This window comes from Strix aluco, unplaced genomic scaffold, assembly GCF_031877795.1.
Source record: "Strix aluco isolate bStrAlu1 unplaced genomic scaffold, bStrAlu1.hap1 HAP1_SCAFFOLD_147, whole genome shotgun sequence".
Taxonomy (NCBI): Eukaryota; Metazoa; Chordata; class Aves; order Strigiformes; family Strigidae; genus Strix; species Strix aluco.
The window spans coordinates 3,128-20,711 of NW_027436525.1; the positions used below are offsets into that span (position 1 = coordinate 3,128).

At 73.2% G+C, this 17,584-nt stretch overlaps 4 protein-coding genes across 10 annotated transcripts in view; 2 read left to right on the forward strand and 2 right to left on the reverse strand.

Annotated features, from left to right (window-relative positions):
* The window catches only part of MEGF8 (multiple EGF like domains 8), a gene marked incomplete at its 5' end in the record, with an annotated part of 5,833 nt that extends 3,123 nt beyond the window's left edge, over positions 1–2,710 (forward strand). The window contains 10 exon segments of the mRNA XM_074813908.1: positions 17–167; positions 345–402; positions 405–529; positions 697–827; positions 908–929; positions 931–1,041; positions 1,444–1,528; positions 1,531–1,753; positions 1,755–2,292; positions 2,294–2,710. Of these exon segments, the coding sequence (XP_074670009.1) occupies positions 17–167; positions 345–402; positions 405–529; positions 697–827; positions 908–929; positions 931–1,041; positions 1,444–1,528; positions 1,531–1,753; positions 1,755–2,292; positions 2,294–2,470 (1,621 nt within the window).
* Positions 2,711–3,149: 439 nt separating this feature from the next.
* Positions 3,150–11,682, reverse strand: LIPE (lipase E, hormone sensitive type). 5 transcript variants are annotated; one of them, XM_074813896.1, is made up of 12 exons: positions 11,315–11,682; positions 9,600–10,113; positions 9,047–9,137; positions 8,827–8,972; positions 8,489–8,674; positions 7,867–8,161; positions 7,460–7,687; positions 6,637–6,786; positions 6,099–6,373; positions 4,020–5,857; positions 3,780–3,916; positions 3,150–3,396 (listed from the first exon to the last, which is right to left on the reverse strand). In XM_074813896.1, the coding sequence occupies exons 2-10, from the start codon at positions 10,110–10,112 to the stop codon at positions 4,532–4,534; spliced, it is 3,210 nt and encodes a 1,069-aa protein (XP_074669997.1). In that variant the 5' UTR covers position 10,113; positions 11,315–11,682; the 3' UTR covers positions 3,150–3,396; positions 3,780–3,916; positions 4,020–4,531. The 5 variants fall into 5 exon arrangements, with proteins under 5 accessions (XP_074669997.1, XP_074670001.1, XP_074670000.1 ...); XM_074813900.1 differs by having other exon boundaries at positions 3,780–5,857; positions 9,047–9,107; XM_074813899.1 differs by having other exon boundaries at positions 3,780–5,857; positions 6,637–6,780.
* CNFN (cornifelin) lies at positions 3,307–4,152 on the reverse strand. The gene is made up of 3 exons (XM_074813905.1): positions 4,020–4,152; positions 3,780–3,916; positions 3,307–3,396 (listed from the first exon to the last, which is right to left on the reverse strand). Exons 1-3 carry the CDS (start codon positions 4,150–4,152, stop codon positions 3,307–3,309), a joined length of 360 nt encoding a protein of 119 aa, XP_074670006.1.
* A 154-nt stretch (positions 11,683–11,836) lies between the features above and the next one.
* LOC141918938 (cell adhesion molecule CEACAM1-like) lies at positions 11,837–17,463 on the forward strand. Of its 3 annotated transcripts, none has more exons than XM_074813901.1 (10): positions 11,837–13,108; positions 13,472–13,837; positions 14,521–14,796; positions 15,374–15,631; positions 15,791–16,066; positions 16,375–16,635; positions 16,781–16,880; positions 16,964–17,022; positions 17,123–17,154; positions 17,236–17,463. In XM_074813901.1, exons 1-10 carry the CDS (start codon positions 13,051–13,053, stop codon positions 17,344–17,346), a joined length of 1,797 nt encoding a protein of 598 aa, XP_074670002.1. In that variant the 5' UTR covers positions 11,837–13,050; the 3' UTR covers positions 17,347–17,463. The 3 variants fall into 3 exon arrangements, with proteins under 3 accessions (XP_074670002.1, XP_074670003.1, XP_074670004.1); XM_074813902.1 differs by having other exon boundaries at positions 16,375–16,557; XM_074813903.1 differs by lacking the exon at positions 16,781–16,880.
* Positions 17,464–17,584: the final 121 nt, after the last annotated feature.

Here is a 17,584-nt window from a genome sequence, read left to right on the forward strand (position 1 = left end):
ACACACAGACTGTGAGTAACGGGACGTGCGTGGAGCCCAACCGCTGCCGCTGCCACTTCGGCTACGTGGGGCACAACTGCTCGGTGCAGTGCCAGTGCAACGGGCACAGCCAGTGCCGCGACCCCTCCGCCCGCGACCAGTGCCTCCAGTGCTTCAACAACACCAAGGTGGGGCGGCCGTGGGCAGGGCAGGGTGTGGGGGGGCTGCGGGGCGGGGGGGATGTGGGGCAAGGACAAAAGAGGGTGACAGGGCGGGCTGTGGCGGGGCTGCGGGGCAGGGAGCTGCGGGGCGGGGGGCTGCGGGGTGGGGAGCTGTGGGGCAGGCCGCAGCGCGCAGGGGCTGAGCCTGCCCCCACGGCAGGGCCGCAGTGCGAGCGGTGCCGGCCGCTCTTCGTGGGCTCGGCGCGGGCCGGGGCTCGTGCCGGCCCTGCCGCAGCTTCTGCCGCCACAACGCCGCCGTCTGCATCTCCCGGGAGGAGTACGAGCGCGCCCGCCGCGACCCTGCCCGCTTCCCCCTCGAGCCCGCCATGGTCAGTGGGGCTGGGGGTCCCCAGGGGGTGCCCCACAGCAGCAGGGGGGAGGGGTCCTGGGTCCAGGGGAGCGTCCCGTCACCTGCCCCCCTCCCTCCGCTGCCAGGGGGGTCCCCCGCTCCTCCCGGGGGGCAGCTGTGCACCCCGCCCACCCCGTCCCCCCCCAGATCCCCACGTGGGTGTCGGAGGGGCCGAGCGAGGAGGCGGCCGTGTGCGTCAACTGCCAGAACAACAGCGTGGGCGAGCGCTGCGATGGCTGCCGGCCCGGCTTCTTCCTCCTCGACGGCGCCTGCACCAAGTACGGGCCCTCGTGCGACGGGGCGGGGGGACCCTCGTGCCAGGGAGTCCCCTCGTGCGAGCCCCCTGTGACGCCCCCAGGTGCCAGTGCAACGGGCACGCTGGACACGTGCAACGAGCTGGACGGGACGGGGTGTCCCTGCCAGAACAACACCGAGACGGGCAGCTGCCAGGGCAGCAGCCCCGCCGACAAGAAGGACTGCTACAAGCAGCAGGTCGGCACTGGCACCCCCACTGCGTCCCCACGCCCCGGTCCCTGTGCCCTGGTACCTGTTGTCCCCACACCCATGTCCTTACGCCCACGTCCCTGTGATCCCCACACCCATGTCCTGTGTTGTCCCCACACCCACGTCCCTGTCATCCCCACACCCGTTGTCCCCACACCCATGTCCTTACGCCCACGTCCCTGTGATCCCATACCCATGTCCCTGCGCTCTTGTACCTGTTGTCCCCACACCCGTGTCCTGTGTTGTCCCCACACCCACGTCCCTGTTGTCCCCACACTCCTGTCCCTGTGCCCTGTCCCCGTGCCCCCCCTCAGTCCTGGTGCTGCCCCGGTGCTCGTGTCCCCGTGCCCACGGGCCGGCTCGCTGCTGACGCCCCCCGTCCCCCCACAGTGCGCCAAGTGTCGCGACTCCTTCCACGGGCACCCGGTGGGGGGGCAGCAGTGCTACCGGCTGATGGCGGTGGAGCAGGAGTATTGCTGGACCCCACCTCGCAGAGCAACTGCTTCCACCAGCCCCAGCTCCAGCACCTGGGGCCCGGCCGCACCGTCCTCTTCGGCGTCCAGCCCAAGTTCACCAACGTCGACATCCGCATCACGCTGGACGTCACCTTCGGCGGCGTCGACCTCTTTGTCTCCACCGCCTACGACACCTTCGCCGTCGACGTCGACCCCGCCACCGGCCGCCACGTCGTCCGCCTCCAGACCCCCGCACCCCGCCGGCGCCGCCAATGCCACGCGGCTGCGGGAGGAGCGCGCCGCCGGGCTGGTCACCTACCTGACGGTGCGGGAGGCGGCGGCGGCGCTGGTGGTGCGGGGGGTGCGGGACCGGCTGGTGCTGACCTACCCCCACGCCCTGCACCCCCTCAAGTCCAGCCGCTTCTACCTGCTGCTGCTGGGGGTGGGGGGCCCGCGGGGCGGCCCCTCGCAGGGGCTGCTCTTCTTCCGCCAGGACCAGGCCCACATCGACCTCTTCGTCTTCTTCTCCGTCTTCTTCTCCTGCTTTTTCCTCTTCCTCGCCCTCTGCGTCCTGCTCTGGAAGGCCAAGCAGGGGCTGGACGCCCGCCACGAGCAGCGCCGGCACCTCCAGGAGATGAGCAAGATGGCCAGCCGCCCCTTCGCCAAGGTCACCGTCTGCTTCGAGCGGGGCGCGCCCCCGGGGCCCCCCCACCGCCGCCCTGCCGCCGCCCCGGCCCACCCGCTGCCCGGCGCGGGGCCGGTGACGCTGGAGCCCACCGAGGACGGGGGTGGCGGCGGTGGCCACGCTCCTGCTGCAGCTGCCGGGGGGGCCGCGGGGGCCCCACCGTGCCGCCCTGGCCTCCGCCCTGGTGACGCTGCGGCAGGGGCTGCAGGAGTACGGGGGGGGCCCGCCGGCGCGCAAGGCGGGACTGGCCCACGAGCTCACCTCCATGGCGCTCTGAGGGGGGGACGCACCCCGCTTCCGGGGCGGCACTCGGCCCTGGGGGACACCCCTGGACGTGGGGGAGAAGGGGGGTGCTGCGCCCGTGTCTGCCCTGTGGGGCACCCCCCAATTTATGGGGGGGAGGGGGGGGGTGCAGCACCCCAGTGTTTGGTGGGTGGGATGGGTGTGCAGCACCCCTGTACTCACACAGGGCACTGTCCCCTGTTCCTCCCCCCAGTATTTTGGGGGTGGGTGCAATGTGTTACCCCAACATTCTGGGGGGGTGGGGGCTGCCCCCCTGTTGCCCTGCACAGCACCCCTGGATGGGGGGGGCAGCACATCGCCCTTATTTGGGGGGGGTGGGCAGGGGCTACCCCCTCCTTTCACAACAAAACACTCCAGTATTTGGGTGGGGCAGCGTGTTGCCCCCTATTTTGGGGAGGGGGGGGGTGTGCCAGGGTGCTACTCCCCCTCCCCTTTACACCTGTATTTATTTGGGGGGAGGGGGGGGGGCAGGGGGAATGGGGGTGCTGCTTCCAGCCCTTTGGTGTGGGGGTCACTCCAGCATTTTGGGGGGGGGGGGAATCGCCTCGTTGCACTCTGTTTTGCACACACCCCCCCCGGCTGTTGGGGGGGGAGGTTAATAAACACCATTTGCCCCCCAGCCTGTCCTTGAAATCAGCCAGGACACAGGGGTGGGGGGGTCAGGATGTTTATTAGGGGGCTGGGGGGGACGTGCCACATTTCAGGGTGAATAGCCCCACTTTGGGGTGAAATCTCCCTCTTCTAGGGTGTCTCTGCTGTCCTGGGGGTGCCTCACCCCGTTTATTGGGGCAAATACCCCCCCGTTTGGGCTCAGCAGGAGACCCGCAGCTCGCGGGCCATCTGGCAGACGGCGCAGGGGCAGCAGAAGCAGACGGCCGCCCAGTCCTCCAGCACGCAGCCCTGGGGAAATGGGGCGTCGGGGCGGGTCCCAAAACCCTTCGCGCTGCCCCCAGGCCTCCCATTCCCCCTGGAGATCCCAAACCCTCCTGTCCCCCCCAAACCCTCCTGCCCTGGGCAGAGGGGACACTCCAACCCCTTTGCTCCCCACACAGAACACTCCCCGCCCTGGACACCCCCAAACCCTCCTGCCCTTGGGATGGGGGGGACACCCCAAACCCTCCCCAGAACCCCCCCCCCAAATCCTGCTGTTCATGGCAATCCCCAAACCCCTCAGCCCTGGGTTAGGGGAGCAGCCAAACCTTCCCCCTGCCCTGCTCCCCCCCAGGGATCCCCCAACCCCCTGCCCTTGCTGGGGACCACCAAGCTCCTGCCCGGGGCCATACCCGAATCCGGAGCTGCTGGCGCAGGAGGGTGCGCAGCCCCACCATCGCCCCGGGCAGGCAGGGCAGGAGCCCGCTCTCGCCCGCTGCCCGCGCCAGCCGGCAGGCCAGCAGGCAGGGGCAGGCCGTGCCCCACAGCCCTGGGGGAGACAGGTCAGGTCAGGGGGTGCCCCGCGGCAGGGTACGGGCCGTGGGGCATCCCCCGGCAGCCCTGTCGCCCCCACCCCGTGTCCCCCCACTCACCAATGCCGTCGCCGAGCCAGCAGTCGCACAGCCCCGACCCCCAGTCCTGGGGCAGCGCCTGGCAGGATCGGGGCGCGGGGGGTGGCTGTGTCAGGACGGGGCGTGCCGTGGGGCAGGCCGCGGGGCAGTCCATGGGGCTGCGGGGCGCCCGCGGGTCCCCACGCAGGAGGAGCGGCTGCCCTGGATGCCTGGATCCCTCGGAGCCCTGGGGCGGGGGGGGGGGGCCCCACCCTTCGCGTGGGCCGTGTGTCGGGCGCGTCCCGCTTCCCCAGCCCGCCCCACGGACCCGCCCCACGGACCCCCGGGGGAGGGGGCCCGGAAAGCAGCGGGGCTCCCCGTGTATGGGGGCAGCTGCAGGGGGCAGCGGGGTGGGGGCTACGGGGACTGCAGGGGCCACGGCGCGGGGCTCAAGGGGGCTGCTCCCGGTGGGTCACCCGCCCGCCCCGCCCCTCCCCGCCGCGCAGGCAGGCCGCCCGTGGTGTCAGCCGGTCTTTATTCCCCGCACCGGGGGCTCAGGACCCCACCTCGCGCCCCGCGGGGCCGCTGGGGCGGCGGGCGAGCGGCTGGGCCGCACTGCGCCCCCGACCGGGGGGCGGCCGGGGGGCGCCGGGGTCCGGGGGGCTGGGGGCGCCCCCCTCCGTCAGGGCCCCGCAGCACGGGCGTGGCTGCGCCGAGGGGCGCCGGGGGCCGTCGTCGGCCTCGGGGCCCGGCAGGGAGCCTGCGCCGTGGGATGGGAGCGCCGTGGTCCCGTGGTTCAGGGCGGCGCCGTGGGTCAGTGCAGCCCCGGTGCCGTGCGTCAGGGCGGTGCTGTCCGTGTGGGTCAATGCGGTGCCGTCGCCGTGGGTCAGTCCAGCCCTAGTGCTGTGGGTCAGGGTGGTGCCACTGCTGTGGGTCAAAGTGGCCCCAGTGCCATGGGTCGGGGCAGCGCTGGTGCCGTGGGTCGAGGTGGCCCCGGTGCCGTGGGTCGGGGCAGCGCCATCGCCTTCGACCCCGGTGCCGTGGGTCGGGATAGTGCTGGTGCCGTGGGTCGGGGCAGCGCCGTCACCTTCGACCCTGGTGTCGTGGGTCAGGGCCGTGCTAGGGCTGGTCACAGGTGGAGCGCTGCCGCCGTGGGTCGGGGCGGTTGCAGAGCCGTGGGTCGATGTGCCCCCCACGCTGGGGTCGGCTGCAGCCGTTGAGCCGTGGGCCGGGGCAGCTCCAGGGCCTCCCACATCCCCCACGCTGTGGGTCGTTGCAGCCGGGGAGCCGAGGTTTGCCGTGGCCCCCACACCGTGTGTCACCAAGCTCTCCCGGTGGCCCCCCAGCAGCAGTGACCCACGGCGGGGGCTGTCCTGTGGGGCCAGACTGTCCCTGCGGGGCCCCAGCAGCAGCGACCCACGGCGGGGGCTGTCCTGCGGGGCCAGGCTGTCTCGCCGTGCCCCCAGCAGCAGCGACCCACGGCGGGGGCTGTCCTGTGGGGCCAGGCTGTCCCTGCGGGGCCCCGACAGCACAGACCCACGGCGGGGGCTGTCCTGTGGGGCCAGGCTGTCCCTGCGGGGGCCCGCCAGCAGTGACCCCCGGCGGAGACCGTCTTGTGGGGCCAGGCTGTCCCTGCGGGGGCCCAGCAGCAGCGACCCACGGCGGGGGCCGTCGGGGGGGGCACTGGGGGGCTGGAGGATGTCGCGGATGAGGCGGGTGCAGATGGCGGTGGCCTGGCGGGTCTCGGGGCTCAGGGGTCCCAGGCTGAGGAAGCCGTGGGGCAGGTCGGGCACCACCTGCAGCGTCACCGGCCGCCCCAGCGCCCGCAGCCGCCGGGCCAGCGCCACCGAGTCGTCCAGCATCGGGTCCAGCGCACAGGCCTGGGGGCGGGGGCACGAGTGGTCACGGGAGGGTCAGAGGGAGGTGGGGGTATGGGGGGCACGGGAGGCAGTGGGGACGTGGGCACATGGAGCGCGGGGGTGTCGGGGGACGCGGGACATCGGTGGGGACGTGGGGGCATCCATGGGCGAGGGGTTGTCAGGGGAACGTGGGGGTGTCTGTCAGGACACGTCAGGGGCTTGGGGGACCCGTGGGGAGGGCAGGGGGTCTCGGGGTACTCACCACCAGGTGGACGGGGGGCAGCGCCCCCAGCATGCCGTCGGGGGCCAGCAGTGGGGACATGTAGGGGTTCCTGGCCAGGGGGGCGGGAGGCAGGTCGAAGCAGGCGGGGGGCCCCTGGCTGCGCAGGGGCTGGAACTCGTCCGGGTACTCCAGTGCGTCCCCCCCGTCCTTGGGGGTCCCCTCGCCATTGGGGGGATCCCCCAGGGGGGAGCTGGGGGGGGGCTGCTCCTCCCGCAGCCCCCCTGCCGCCTCCGAGATGCTCTTGCGTGCCGAGTCTGTGGGGTGGGGGTGTGAGGACCCCAAATCCCCTCCTCCGGTGTCCCCAAGTCCCCCCGGGGTCCCCAACACCTCCTCCATGTCCCTCAAAACTCCCAGTGTCCCACCCCTACACCCCATGTCCCCACCACCTCCGTCTCCCCAGATCCCCACCCCCTCCGTCTCCCCAGATCCCCACCCCCGGCGCCCCCAGCACCCCAAACCTGCTGGCGCGGGGCAGGGTTCGCCCTCCCCCGTCCCCCCATTCCCCCCATTGCCTTACCGGGGTGAGGGGGGGCCCCGCGGAAGAGACCCCCCAGCCAGGCGGCCGCCCCCCGGCGCAGGTCACGCAGCAGCAGGGCTGTGTCACGGCGCAGCAGCCGCGTGGGGCTGAGGGTCTCCAGGGTGGGGGGCTCGGCCTCCCCCTCTGTCCCTGGGGGGCAGGGGGTCCCCAACTGGCTTCAGCAGCCCTGCTGGGGCGGGGTGGGGGAGCGCGCCCGAGGGCTGCCCCTGCCCCGTATGTCCCGTGTCCCCCCAGTCTCCGCCTACTATCCTGTGTCCCCCTTCTTCCCCCAGCCCCCCATGTCCCCTCCGTGTCCCCCCGATTCCCCACCTTCCCCAGCCCCCCATGTCCCGTGTCCCCCGATCCCCCACCTTCCCCAGCCCCCCATGTCCCCTCCGTGTCCCCCGATCCCCCACCTTCCCCAGCCCCCCATGTCCCGTGTCCCCCCGATCCCCCACCTTCCCCAGCCCCCCATGTCCCCTCCGTGTCCCCCGATCCCCCACCTTCCCCAGCCCCCCATGTCCCCTCCGTGTCCCCCCGATCCCTCACCTTCCCCAGCCCCCCATGTCACCTCCGTGTCCCCCCGATCCCCCACCTTCCCCAGCCCCCCATGTCCCCTCCGTGTCCCCCCGATCCCCCACCTCCCCCAGCCCCCCACGTCCCCCCCTAAACCAACCCCCACATCCCCCAGCCCTGTCTTCTGCAGCCCCCCATGTCTCCTCCATGTCCCCCGACTCCCCCAGGCCCCCACGTCCCCTCTTCTCCCCCAGCCCCCATGTCCCTGCAATCCTCCGCGTGCCCCCCATCTCCCCCGTGCCCCCACCTGCGTAGGCGCTGAGGCACTTGCACAGGACACCGAGGGGCAGGAGCGGGTCCAGCAGCGTCAGCAGGCGGGAGGGGGACACGGCGGCCTGCACCAGGGTGACGGGGTAGGCCGCCATGATGCCGTCGGGCGCCTGCACCCCCACGGCGGCCGCGCGCATCGACACGGTCAGGCAGAGGTTGCCGCCCGCGCTGTCGCCCGCCAGGCACACGCGCTGCGCCGTCGAGCCTGCGGCGGGACGGGCGGGGTCACCCCGGCGGCAGCACGGGGGGCGGCAGCCACGCGGCCGGGGTCTGACCCCCCACGGCAGGGCCCCCCCCAATCAGCTCTTACAGGGGGTTCCCCACATCCTCCGCCCCGCAGCAGCCCCCACACCCCCCCGCGCCCCGCTGCCCCCCGGGTCTGACCCAGCAGGCGGCAGTTGCGCAGGGCCCAGCAGTAGGCGTAGAAGCACTCCTCCAGCGCCCGGGGGAAGGGAGCCTCGGGGGCCAGGGCGTAGTCCACGGAGAGGATGGGGGCGCCCAGCTCGCGGGCCCACCCCCGCAGGTAGGGCTCGTGGGAGCGGGATGTCTGCGCCACGAAGCCCCCCCCGTGGAAGTGGACCAGGAGGGCGGGCGAGGGGGGCAGGGGGGGCCCCCGCCACCACCGCAGCGGCGCCCGCGGCCCCTCGGTGCGTGTCAGGGCGCTCAGCGCCGCACTGTCCTGGGGAGGGGGGAGCAGGATGAGCCCCGCCCACTGCAGGGGACCCTGGCGCCTGCCCCTGCCCCCCTCCCCAGCACGACCCCCAGCAGACAGCCCTGCCCCACACCCCCGCGGCAGGGACCCCCCCAGCACGCGCCACAGTGTGTCCCCCCCAGCAGACAGCCCTGCCCCACACACCCCCAGGGACCCCCCACAACAGGGACACCCCACTGTGCCCCCCACGGTGGGTTAACCCCGTGCCCCCCAGCAAACAGCTTCCCTCAGCAGGTGTGTCCTCCCCCCATCCCCGCTGTGGGTGCCCCCCAACGTGCCCCCCCCCGCCCTCACCTGCCCCTCGCGCAGCTGGTAGGAGAGCAGCCGCATGTGGACGGGGCCTGGGCCGGTGTGGGCCACCGGGGGGGCGATGGTGACGGTGACCGAGGGGTCGGCCGCCAGCGGCAGCTCCAGGGGCTCGGGGGGCACCGTCAGCGCCCGGCACACCCCCACCTGCGTGGCCGTCATGCTGGCCACCGACTGCAGAGAGAGGGGGTCAGGGGGTGCGGGTCCCCCTGGGCTGCCCCATAGCAGACAGCCCCCTCCCTCTGCCCTCCGCAGTGGGACCCCCGTGCCCCCCAGCCGAGCGCCGTGCCCGGGGGGTCCCGGGGAGGGTCCCAGCCCCTGCTCACCGCCAGCAGCTCGGTCTCCGTCAGGTTCCAGAAGCTCTTCCAGAAATGCACGTCCAGGTTCTGCGTCAGGCGCTCAAACTCGTGCCCTCGCAGCTCGGGGTCAATGGCGAACTTCCCACTGGTGAAGAGGGACCCGGCCGCCACCCCTGGGGGGGGACAGGGTGGGTGACAGGGTGGACTTGGCACCCGGGACCCCCCCCGCCAGCCCCCCGGCACTCACCCAGCCCCATGTCGTTGCGCTTGTAGTTCTCCCCGAAGGAGACGAGGCCGATGGCAATGGTCTGCAGGAAGGGGCGGATGGAAGGGGCGAACTGTGGAGATGGCACCGCCTGTCACTGCCCGTCCCCGTGTCCCCACGGGCCGCCCGTCCAAGGCCAGCACCGTGGGAACCCGCGCCTGTCCCCGTGCTCCTCGTGCCCCCACGCCCCGTGTCCCACACGGCTGTGACCCCTGCCTCGTGCAAACACAACCCCCTGGGACGTGTCCCCGTTTCACTGTGTCCCCGTGTCCCGGCACACCCGCAGCCCCAGGCACCGCGTGAGCGCAATGCCGTGTCCCAGCACATCCTCACACGTCCCCTGCCTCGAGGCACCGTGTCCCCATGTCCCTGCCCCTCTCCACCACAAGCCCAAGGCCCCACGTCCCCGCGCCAACCAACCCGTCCCCTTGTCCCACCGACCCAAATCCCCCGTGCCAGTGTGTCCCCGTGTCCCACTGGTCCAGACCCACCCCCACGTCCCCCCACCGGCCTGTCCTGACGTCCCCACGGTCACCTGGAAGCCGAGGCAGCGGCCGTAGAAGCAGCCGTTGTGCATGGTGCTGTACTCGCGCAGCACCAGCTCGCTCAGGCCGTCCTCCTCGGGCGGGAAGAGGCAGCCGGGGCGGTTCTGGGCCAGCAGCCGCTGGGCCAGGCAGAGCAGGGCACGCAGCTGGGCCAGCGCGGCGCAGTAGGCCTCCAGCTCGGCCACGTTGTGCCCGGCGCGGAAGAAGACGCTGCGGCGGTGGGCGGCCACGTAGCGGCTCTTGTGGACGGCGTGGGCCAGGCAGCAGCACGCAGTCTGCACCAGGCTGCGGTAGCCGTTGCCTGGCGTGGCCTCGTCCAGGTCGAAGCGGTGGTAGAGGCGGGCGAAGTGCCGCAGGGCCGGCTCCAGGCGCCGGCCGTGCTCCCGCAGCGCGGCGAAGGCGGCAGCGAAGCGGCGGCCGCTCTCGGTGCCGCTCCGCTGGAAGAAGGAGGCGTTGTCGTCTGCCAGCGCCTGCAGCGACTGGAAGAGCGGCCGGGCGTCCATGCTGCCGGAGCGGGAGGGTCAGGGGGCGCCCTCACCCCCTTATGAACTGGCCCCTGTGCCCCCAGGAGGAGCGGGAGGCTGGGGGGCTGGCACGGGGGTCCCCGGGAGGCAGCCGGGGCTGGGCAGGGCTGTGGGGCCAAAGGAGCGGGGCAGGGGGGTGAGAGAGGGTTATGGGGGCTGAGGGTCAGTTATGGGGCCAAAGGAGTGGGGCAGGGGGGTGAGAGATGGTTATGGGGGCTGAGGGTCAGTTATGGGGCCAAAGGAGTGGGACAGGGGGGTGAGAGAGGGTTATGGGGGCTGAGGGTCAGTTATGGGGCCAAAGAGTGGGGCAGGGGGGTGAGGATCAGCTCCGGGGTGCCGGTGCCCCGTTATAAAGCGCCGGCTCCACCTCAGGGAGGAGCGAGGGACGTGGGACTCGCAGGGGCTGGTTCTGGGGGGCCCTGGGAGGCGCCTGGGGCCGGACGGGCCGAGCAAGTGGGGCAGAGGGGACGGGGAAGGGCCGCGGGGCACCAGCACCCCCTGGCAGGGGCAGCTCGAGGGCCCCAGCGGGGCGTCTGGGGCAGGGGCCGGCTGGGGTTGAGCAAGGGAGTGGGGCAGGGGACAGCGGGGCAGGGGGCACGGGGACAGGGGCGGCTGCTGGGACAGAGACATCCCCGTGCAACCCGCGCTGGGGCCGAGGGCACAGCGACAGTGGGCTGTGGGGGTGTCTGGGTGAGCGGGGGGGGCACGGGGGGGCCGTGGGGCACAGGGGGGTGTCTGGGTGAGCGGGGGGGGCACGGGGGGGTGTCTGGGTGACCGGGGGGGCACAGGGGGGCTGTGGGGCACAGGGGGTGTCTGGGTGACTGTGGGGGGCACGGGGGGGCCGTGGGGCACAGGGGGCTGTCTGGGTGACGGGGGGGCGCACGGGGGGAGGTCGTGGGGCACAGGGGGGTGTCTGGGTGACCAGGGGGGGCACGGGGGGGTGTCTGGGTGACCGGGGGGTTACAGGGGGGCCGTGGGGCACAGGAGGGTGTCTGGGTGACTGTGGGGGGCACGGGGGGGGCGTGGGGGGCACAGGGGGGGTATCTGGATGACGGGGGGGGGCACAGGGGGGTGTCTGGGTGACCGTGGAGCCCGCGGCCCCCCGCAGCGGCCCCTTTCTCCCCCCTTTCCCACCCCCATTTCGGGTCCCTCCTCCCCCCACCCCCCGCCTCTTTTCCCACCTGCGCTCCACCGCCCCGCCGCTTCCGGCCACGTGACGCGTCTTGTCCAATCGCCGTCAGGTGCCGCGCGCGTCGCCCTGGCAACCGCCACCGCCCCCCCGCCCCCGGCCGCGCATGCGCGCTGACCCCGACCCCCGGCGCGTCCCCGCGGGGTCGCGACCCCTGACCCGGCGCGGCGGAGTCGGCGCTTTGCTGAGGCCTTTATTGGGCGGGTCGCGACCCCTGACACCGTGACCCCGAGGTCAGAGGGGGGTCGGGGGGGTCACGGGGGGTCGGGGGTAGGGGTAGCTAAAGGGGGTCGGGGGGGCACCGGGAGGCCCTGGGGAGCGCGGGGGTGTCCGACCCGGGCTTGCGGGGGGTCACGGGGGGTCACGGGGGGTGCCGAGGCGTCGGGGCGGTCAGCGGCGGCGTCCAGGGCGGTCCGAGGCTCGGGGGGGCCCTGCAGGTCCGGGGGTCGCGGGGTTCCCTAGAGGGGCAGGGAGAGCCCCTTGGTGGGGGCGCGCGGGCGGCAGCGCCGGGAGCACCGTCCCCGCCAGCGGCTCCGGGGGGCGCGAGAGGACCCTGGGGAGGCAGAGGGGGCCGGGGGGTCAGAGGGGTCCCCCGAACCCCCCACCCCGCCCCCCGCGCTCCCTCACCCTCTCTCTCGCAGGCACACGGCCGTCCCGGGGGGGCTGCCAGGCCGCCGATGCCGTCAGCACCCCCAGACTTCGGTGGGAGCATCGCCAAGGGGGGGCGATGCCGGCGGGCATCTCCCACCCCTGGGAAGCTCTGGGGGGGCCGGGGGGCGGCGGGGACCCCCCCCAGCAGCGGCAGCAGCAGCAGCAGCAGCAGCAGCGCCGGAGCCATTTTGTCCCGGGGGGGGACCTGCCGCACCTTTATTCCCCCCCAGCACCCGCGACCCCCCCGACGTGAGGCGGCGCTGCCGGGAAGTACCTGGGGGGGTTGATACCCGCCCGCCCTCGCCACATCCCCACCCCCAAAATGGACTCTGGCCCCCCCTCGCTCCCGGCCGCAGGCCCTGATGTCACCGGGATCAGGGGGGGCGTCCCCTCCCCACTGGAGCTGGGGTGATGCCGTGGTGTCCCTGGCCCCACCGTGTCGCCACGGCCGGCCCTGTCCCACCTGCCCCCACCCTCCCTGTCCTCGTGCCTGTCCCCTTTCCCCCCACCATCCCCGTCCCCCCCGCGCTGTCCCCGTGTCCATCCCTGTCCCCACGCCCATCCCCATGCCTGTCCCTATGTCCATCCCTGTCCCAATGTCCCTCATGCTGTCCCTTTCCCCATCCCTGTGCTGTCCCCATCTCTCCCCGTGTCGATCCCTGTCCCCGGGTCCCTCATGCTGTTCTCTGTCCCCTCTGTGCTGTCCCGATGTCCCCACACCGTCTCCGCCTCCATCCCCATCCGCCTCGCAGCCTCCTGGGGCACCCCCGTCACAGGCCCCGGTCTGGGGACCCGTCGGGGCACCCCGATGGCAGCCCCCCTGTGCTTTGACCCCAAGCCCTGGTCCAGCGGTGCCCCTGGGGGCGGTCCCTTCCCCAGGGAGGGGCCGCGGCCGTGCCAGGGCACCCCGGGCTCCCCGCCGTGGTGACGTTGGCAGGTCCTGGCACACGTGCCACCACGGGGCTGGTGTGGGGAAGCTCGTCCCCCAGGGAGGGCCGGGCTGTCCCCTCCCTCTCACCAGGCACGGCCACGGGCACGGCTGCCGCAGCGGAGGACCCGAGCGTCCGGCGAGTTGCCATGGACCACCGAGCGCCGGGCCCCCGGCGGAGCCCCTGCGGCGCCACCGTCCTGACAGGTGGGGGGCAGTGGGGCATGGTGGGGCCCCTCTGCCTTCGGGGCCTCCCTGGGGTCCCTCAGGGGTCCCCTCCGTCTCCCAGGACCTCCCCTGGGGTCTCTCTTGGTTCATCCCCACTCCCAGGTCTCCTTGGGGTCTACTGCGGGGTCCCCTCTGTTCTGGGACCCACCTGGGGTTCCCTCTCGGGCTCCCCTTCCCCCCAGGCTCCATCTGGGGTCCCCTGCAGGGTCCCCTCTGTCCTGGGGTTCACCTGGGGGGTCCGTCTTAGGGTCCTCTCCAGCCTCGGGGGTCTATACCCATCCCACCACGAAAACCCTCCGGGGACGTGTCCCCCGGGGCTGACGCTGTCTCCTCCCCCCGCAGCTGCCCTCCTGCTCTCCTGCCCACCGCCGGCACGGGGCCAGGCCCCCCCCTTCGCCATCCGCCAGGACCCCGCGGCCGCCCGGGCCGGGGGCGACGTCACCTTCGTGCTGGAGCCAGCGCCCGGCAGGGTCCTGTCCTGCTCCTGGTACCGGGCGCCCAGCACCGACTTGGCCTTCGAGATCTTCACCTACTTTGCGGAGCCGGATCTGGGGCAGCTGAACGGGTCGGCGCACACCGGGCGGGAGACGGGCGCCGCCGACTGCTCCATGTGCATCCGCCAGCTGCGCCTGAACGACAGCGGCGCCTACACCGTGGCCGTGCGGCAGCCGGCCAGCGCCAGCGCCAGCGCCAGCCTGGTCGTCCACGGTGAGTCCCCGCCGCGCCCCTGGACCCGCCGGGCCCTTTCCGGGGCGACTGCCGTCCGTCCGTCCGTCCTCTCGGCCGCCGTCCTGCCCCAGAGAGCGCCGAAACCCCCGAGCGAAGGGCGCGGGGAGGGTGGGGACCGCGACGCGCCCGGCGGCCTTTGGCCACCCTACGCCCCTGCTTGCTGCGCCATTTCGGGGTGCCAGAGGCGTCCCCGTCCCGTTCCCCCGCTGGTGGCACCCGGTGAATCATTAACCGCTCGCTGCGCTTCCGCCTTCCTGTGCTGCCCGGGCACAGGGGGGCTGGGGCCCACCGCAGCCGGGGACTGCGTGTTCCCCCCAGGGTGTCGCGCACCCGGGGCGTGGGGACGAGGCCCCGCGGGGTGTCAGGCCAGGGCCGAGCCCCAGGGTTTCCGCGTGGGGGCGTGGGGACAAACCTGTGCCCCCCCCGGCGGGGTTTGGGATGGGGACACGAGGACAGAACTGCGCCTCGGGGTTTCGGGATGGGGCGTGGGGGCAGCCTCGCTCGCCAGGGCTTTCAGGACGGAGACGGGGTGACGGTGGGAGGGAGGAGCATCCAGAGTCGGGGCGCACTTGGGGCAGCGCCGACCCGATCCCGACCCGACCGTCCCTGTCTCCCTCCTTGGAGTCCTCAGGCCCCGGTGACACTGTCTGTCCCCTGCACAGTCCCCCTGACGCAGCCGGCGGTGACGCCGGACAACGCGACAGTGACAGAGAACGACACCGTCACCCTGAGCTGCCGCAGCCCCCCCGGCACCGAGACGGTGGCCTGGCTGCACGACGGGGCGCCGGTGGCGGCTGGCGGCCGCCTGTCCCTGTCCCCAGACAACCGCACGCTGACGGTGCGGCCGGTGCAGCGGGGTGATGCCGGTGCCTACGCGTGCCAGGTCAGCAACGCCATCAGCACCAACCGCAGCGACGCCGCCACCGTCACCGTCGTTTGTGAGTCCCCACGCCGTGCCCATCCCCTGCGCCGTCCCCGTGTCCCCAGCACCGAACCCCTGTTTGTCCCCATGTCCTCAGTGCCCCGTGTCTGTCCCCACGTCCCCCGTGCTGTCCCTGTGTCTGTCCCCACGTCCCTAGTGCTGACCCCACCTTTATCCCCTGTCCCCACCGTCAGCCCCATCTCTGTCCCCACGTCCCTCGGCTGTCCCTGTCTCTGTCCCCCTGTCCCCAGCACCGTCGTCAGCCCTGTCCCCATGACCCTCTGCTGCGCTTGTTCACATGTCCCCCATGCTATCCCCAGCGCCCTCCCCGTGTCCGTCCCCATGTCCCCAGGCTGTCCCTGTATCTCCCAGTGCTGTCATTGTCCCCATCCCTGCAACCCTGTGCCGCCCCTGTCCCCACACCATCCCCCTGTCCATCCCACCGTCCCCCCCCACCGTCCCTGTGTCTGTCCCCATGTCAGCAGTGCCGTCATCGTCCCATCTCCACGACCTTGTGTCACCCCTGTCCCCACATCAGTCCCTGTGCCGTCGCCCCCGTCCCCGGTGCTGCCCCTGACCCCTGTCCCCCGCAGACGGTCCCGACGCCGTCACTGTCACCCCAGCGGGGCCCCTCGACCTGCCGGCCGGGTCCCCCCTGACGCTGACCTGCGCCGCTGCCGCTGTCCCGGCCCCCCACTACACCTGGTTTTTTGGGGAGACCCGGCACCCCGGGGCCACCTGGGTCCTCGACCGCCTGTCCCTGGTGCATGGGGGGGGCTACGTCTGCCAGGCCCTGAACCCCCACAGTGGCCGCGGCCGGAACAGCTCCCGGCTGGAGCTGAGGGTCTGGGGTGAGTAGCCAGGGGCGCTTGTGCCACTGTCCCCCCCGCTGCCGCCACCACCGTCCCTGCCACCGCGCCGTGCGGCGAGGGGGGAGCTGTGGGGGTGCGGGTGCAAGGGCACCACACGAGCCAGGACCCTCTGACCCCCCTGCGCCCGTCTGTTCGCAGAGTTGCTGACGCAGCCGGCGGTGACGCCGGACAACGCGACGGTGACGGAGAACGACACCGTCACCCTGAGCTGCCGCAGCCCCCCCGGCACCGAGACGGTGGCCTGGCTGCACGACGGGGCGCCGGTGGCGGCTGGCGGCCGCCTGTCCCTGTCCCCAGACAACCGCACGCTGACGGTGCGGCCGGTGCAGCGGGGTGATGCCGGTGCCTACGCGTGCCAGGTCAGCAACGCCATCAGCGCCAACCGCAGCGACGACGCCACCGTCACCGTCGTCTGTGAGTCCCCACGCCGTCCCCGTGTCCGCCGCACCATCCTGTGCCTGCGTCCCCTGCGCCATCCCCGTGTCTGTCCTCTGTCCCCATCCCTGCGTCCTGTGTCCATCCCTGTCCCCGTGTCCCCATGCCATCGCTGTCCTGTGTCCCTGTCCCCGTCCCCCCACGCTGTCACCGCCCCTCGTGACCCGTGTCTGTCCCCGTCCCCGTGTGTCCCGTGCTGTCCCTGACCCGGCCCCACACTGTGCCTGTCCCCACGTCCCCGATGTCCCCTCGCCCTCCCCACGACCCCTCACCCCTCTCCCCCGCAGATGGTCCCGATGGCGTCACCGTCACCCCGCCGGGACCCCTGTGGCTGCGGCTGGGCTCCCGCCTGGAGCTGCTCTGCGCCGCCGCCGCCGCTCCTCCGCCGCTCTTCGCCTGGGCCCGCGGCAACGCCAGCCTGGCCACCGGCAGCCGCCTGCGCCTTGACTTTGGGGACCCCGGCCAGGCCGGCGAGTACCGCTGCCGGGCCACCAACCCCGCCCTGGGCCGCGCCGCCGAGGCCTCTGTGCTGCTGCTGCAGGAAGAGGGTGAGTGGGAGCGGGGGGGCCCCGGCACGGGGGGTCACCGCCCCGCACGGCGGGACCCCAATGCGGCAGGCTCTGGCGGTGGGCGCCCCCGCTCCCTCGCTGCCGGGGCCCCCCTCTTTGGGGGCGCCCCTCCGCCTCCCCCCAGGTCTCGGCAGCGGGGCCATCGCCGGCATCGTCTTGGGGACGCTGCTGGGGCTGCTGCTGCTGGCGGCCGCTGGGTACCTGCTCTGGCGCCGCGTCGGCAGGTAACGGGGCTGCGTCCCCCTGGGCCCCCCCAGGATCCGCCCGGGACCCCCAGTCCCCGCTCAGGGCTCCCCTCTACCCCCAGGTCTTCTGCTCCCACCTCTCTCAACCTCAACGGAGCCAAACCCAGCGCCACCCCCCACGGTGAGTCCTCTGCACCCCCAGCCCCCTCCCCGTGTCTCGGGGTGTCACGGGGACCCCCAAAGCCTTGGCGGGCTCATCTCACCCCCCCTCTGCCCCACAGAGGCCCCGGCTGCAGACGGTGTGGACAGCACGGTAAGGGGGAGGCTCTGGGCAATCTCGGGGGGCTCCGGCGGGGGGCTGTGGGTCCCTGACACGCAGTGCTGCCTTTTTCAGGAGGAGGTCAAGTACTCGACCCTGACCTTCAGCACCCCGGGGGGGCCGGCGCCCCACAGCGCCCCCCGCCTCGACGGTGGCACCGTCTACTCCGAGGTCAGGCGGAAATAGGGGCCGCAGCGGGGTCGGGGCCCCCGGCTGGTCCCGGGGTTCAGCGGTGCCCCGTGTGGGGACGCTTCGAAATAAAGGAGGCGACGGGAGGAGAGATCCTGGCGCGATGCACGCGCAGCCCCTCGCACGCGCGTGTGACCCGCTCGCCGTCCCGCGTCCCACCGCCCCTGGTGGAACGTTTCTCCTTCGCGTCCGGCCTAAGGCTGGTTCAACTCTGCCTAAGCCAGCCTAACCCCAG

Coding starts and splice junctions, on each gene's coding strand:
- CNFN (XM_074813905.1), bottom strand. CDS start 4,152: ATGGACTGCCCCGCGGCCTGCCCCACGGCACGCCCCGTCCTGACACAG. Junction 3,917..4,019: donor CTGGCTCGGCGACGGCATTG/GTGAGTGGGGGG, acceptor TGTCTCCCCCAG/GGCTGTGGGGCACGGCCTGC. Junction 3,397..3,779: donor GCCAGCAGCTCCGGATTCGG/GTATGGCCCCGG, acceptor CCATTTCCCCAG/GGCTGCGTGCTGGAGGACTG.
- LIPE (XM_074813896.1), bottom strand. CDS start 10,112: ATGGACGCCCGGCCGCTCTTCCAGTCGCTGCAGGCGCTGGCAGACGAC. Junction 8,973..9,046: donor GCGCAACGACATGGGGCTGG/GTGAGTGCCGGG, acceptor GTCCCCCCCCAG/GGGTGGCGGCCGGGTCCCTC. Junction 6,787..7,459: donor GTGCCTCAGCGCCTACGCAG/GTGGGGGCACGG, acceptor CCTGCCCCCCAG/GGACAGAGGGGGAGGCCGAG.
- LOC141918938 (XM_074813901.1), top strand. CDS start 13,051: ATGGACCACCGAGCGCCGGGCCCCCGGCGGAGCCCCTGCGGCGCCACC. Junction 13,109..13,471: donor CGGCGCCACCGTCCTGACAG/GTGGGGGGCAGT, acceptor CTCCCCCCGCAG/CTGCCCTCCTGCTCTCCTGC. Junction 16,067..16,374: donor CGCCACCGTCACCGTCGTCT/GTGAGTCCCCAC, acceptor TCTCCCCCGCAG/ATGGTCCCGATGGCGTCACC.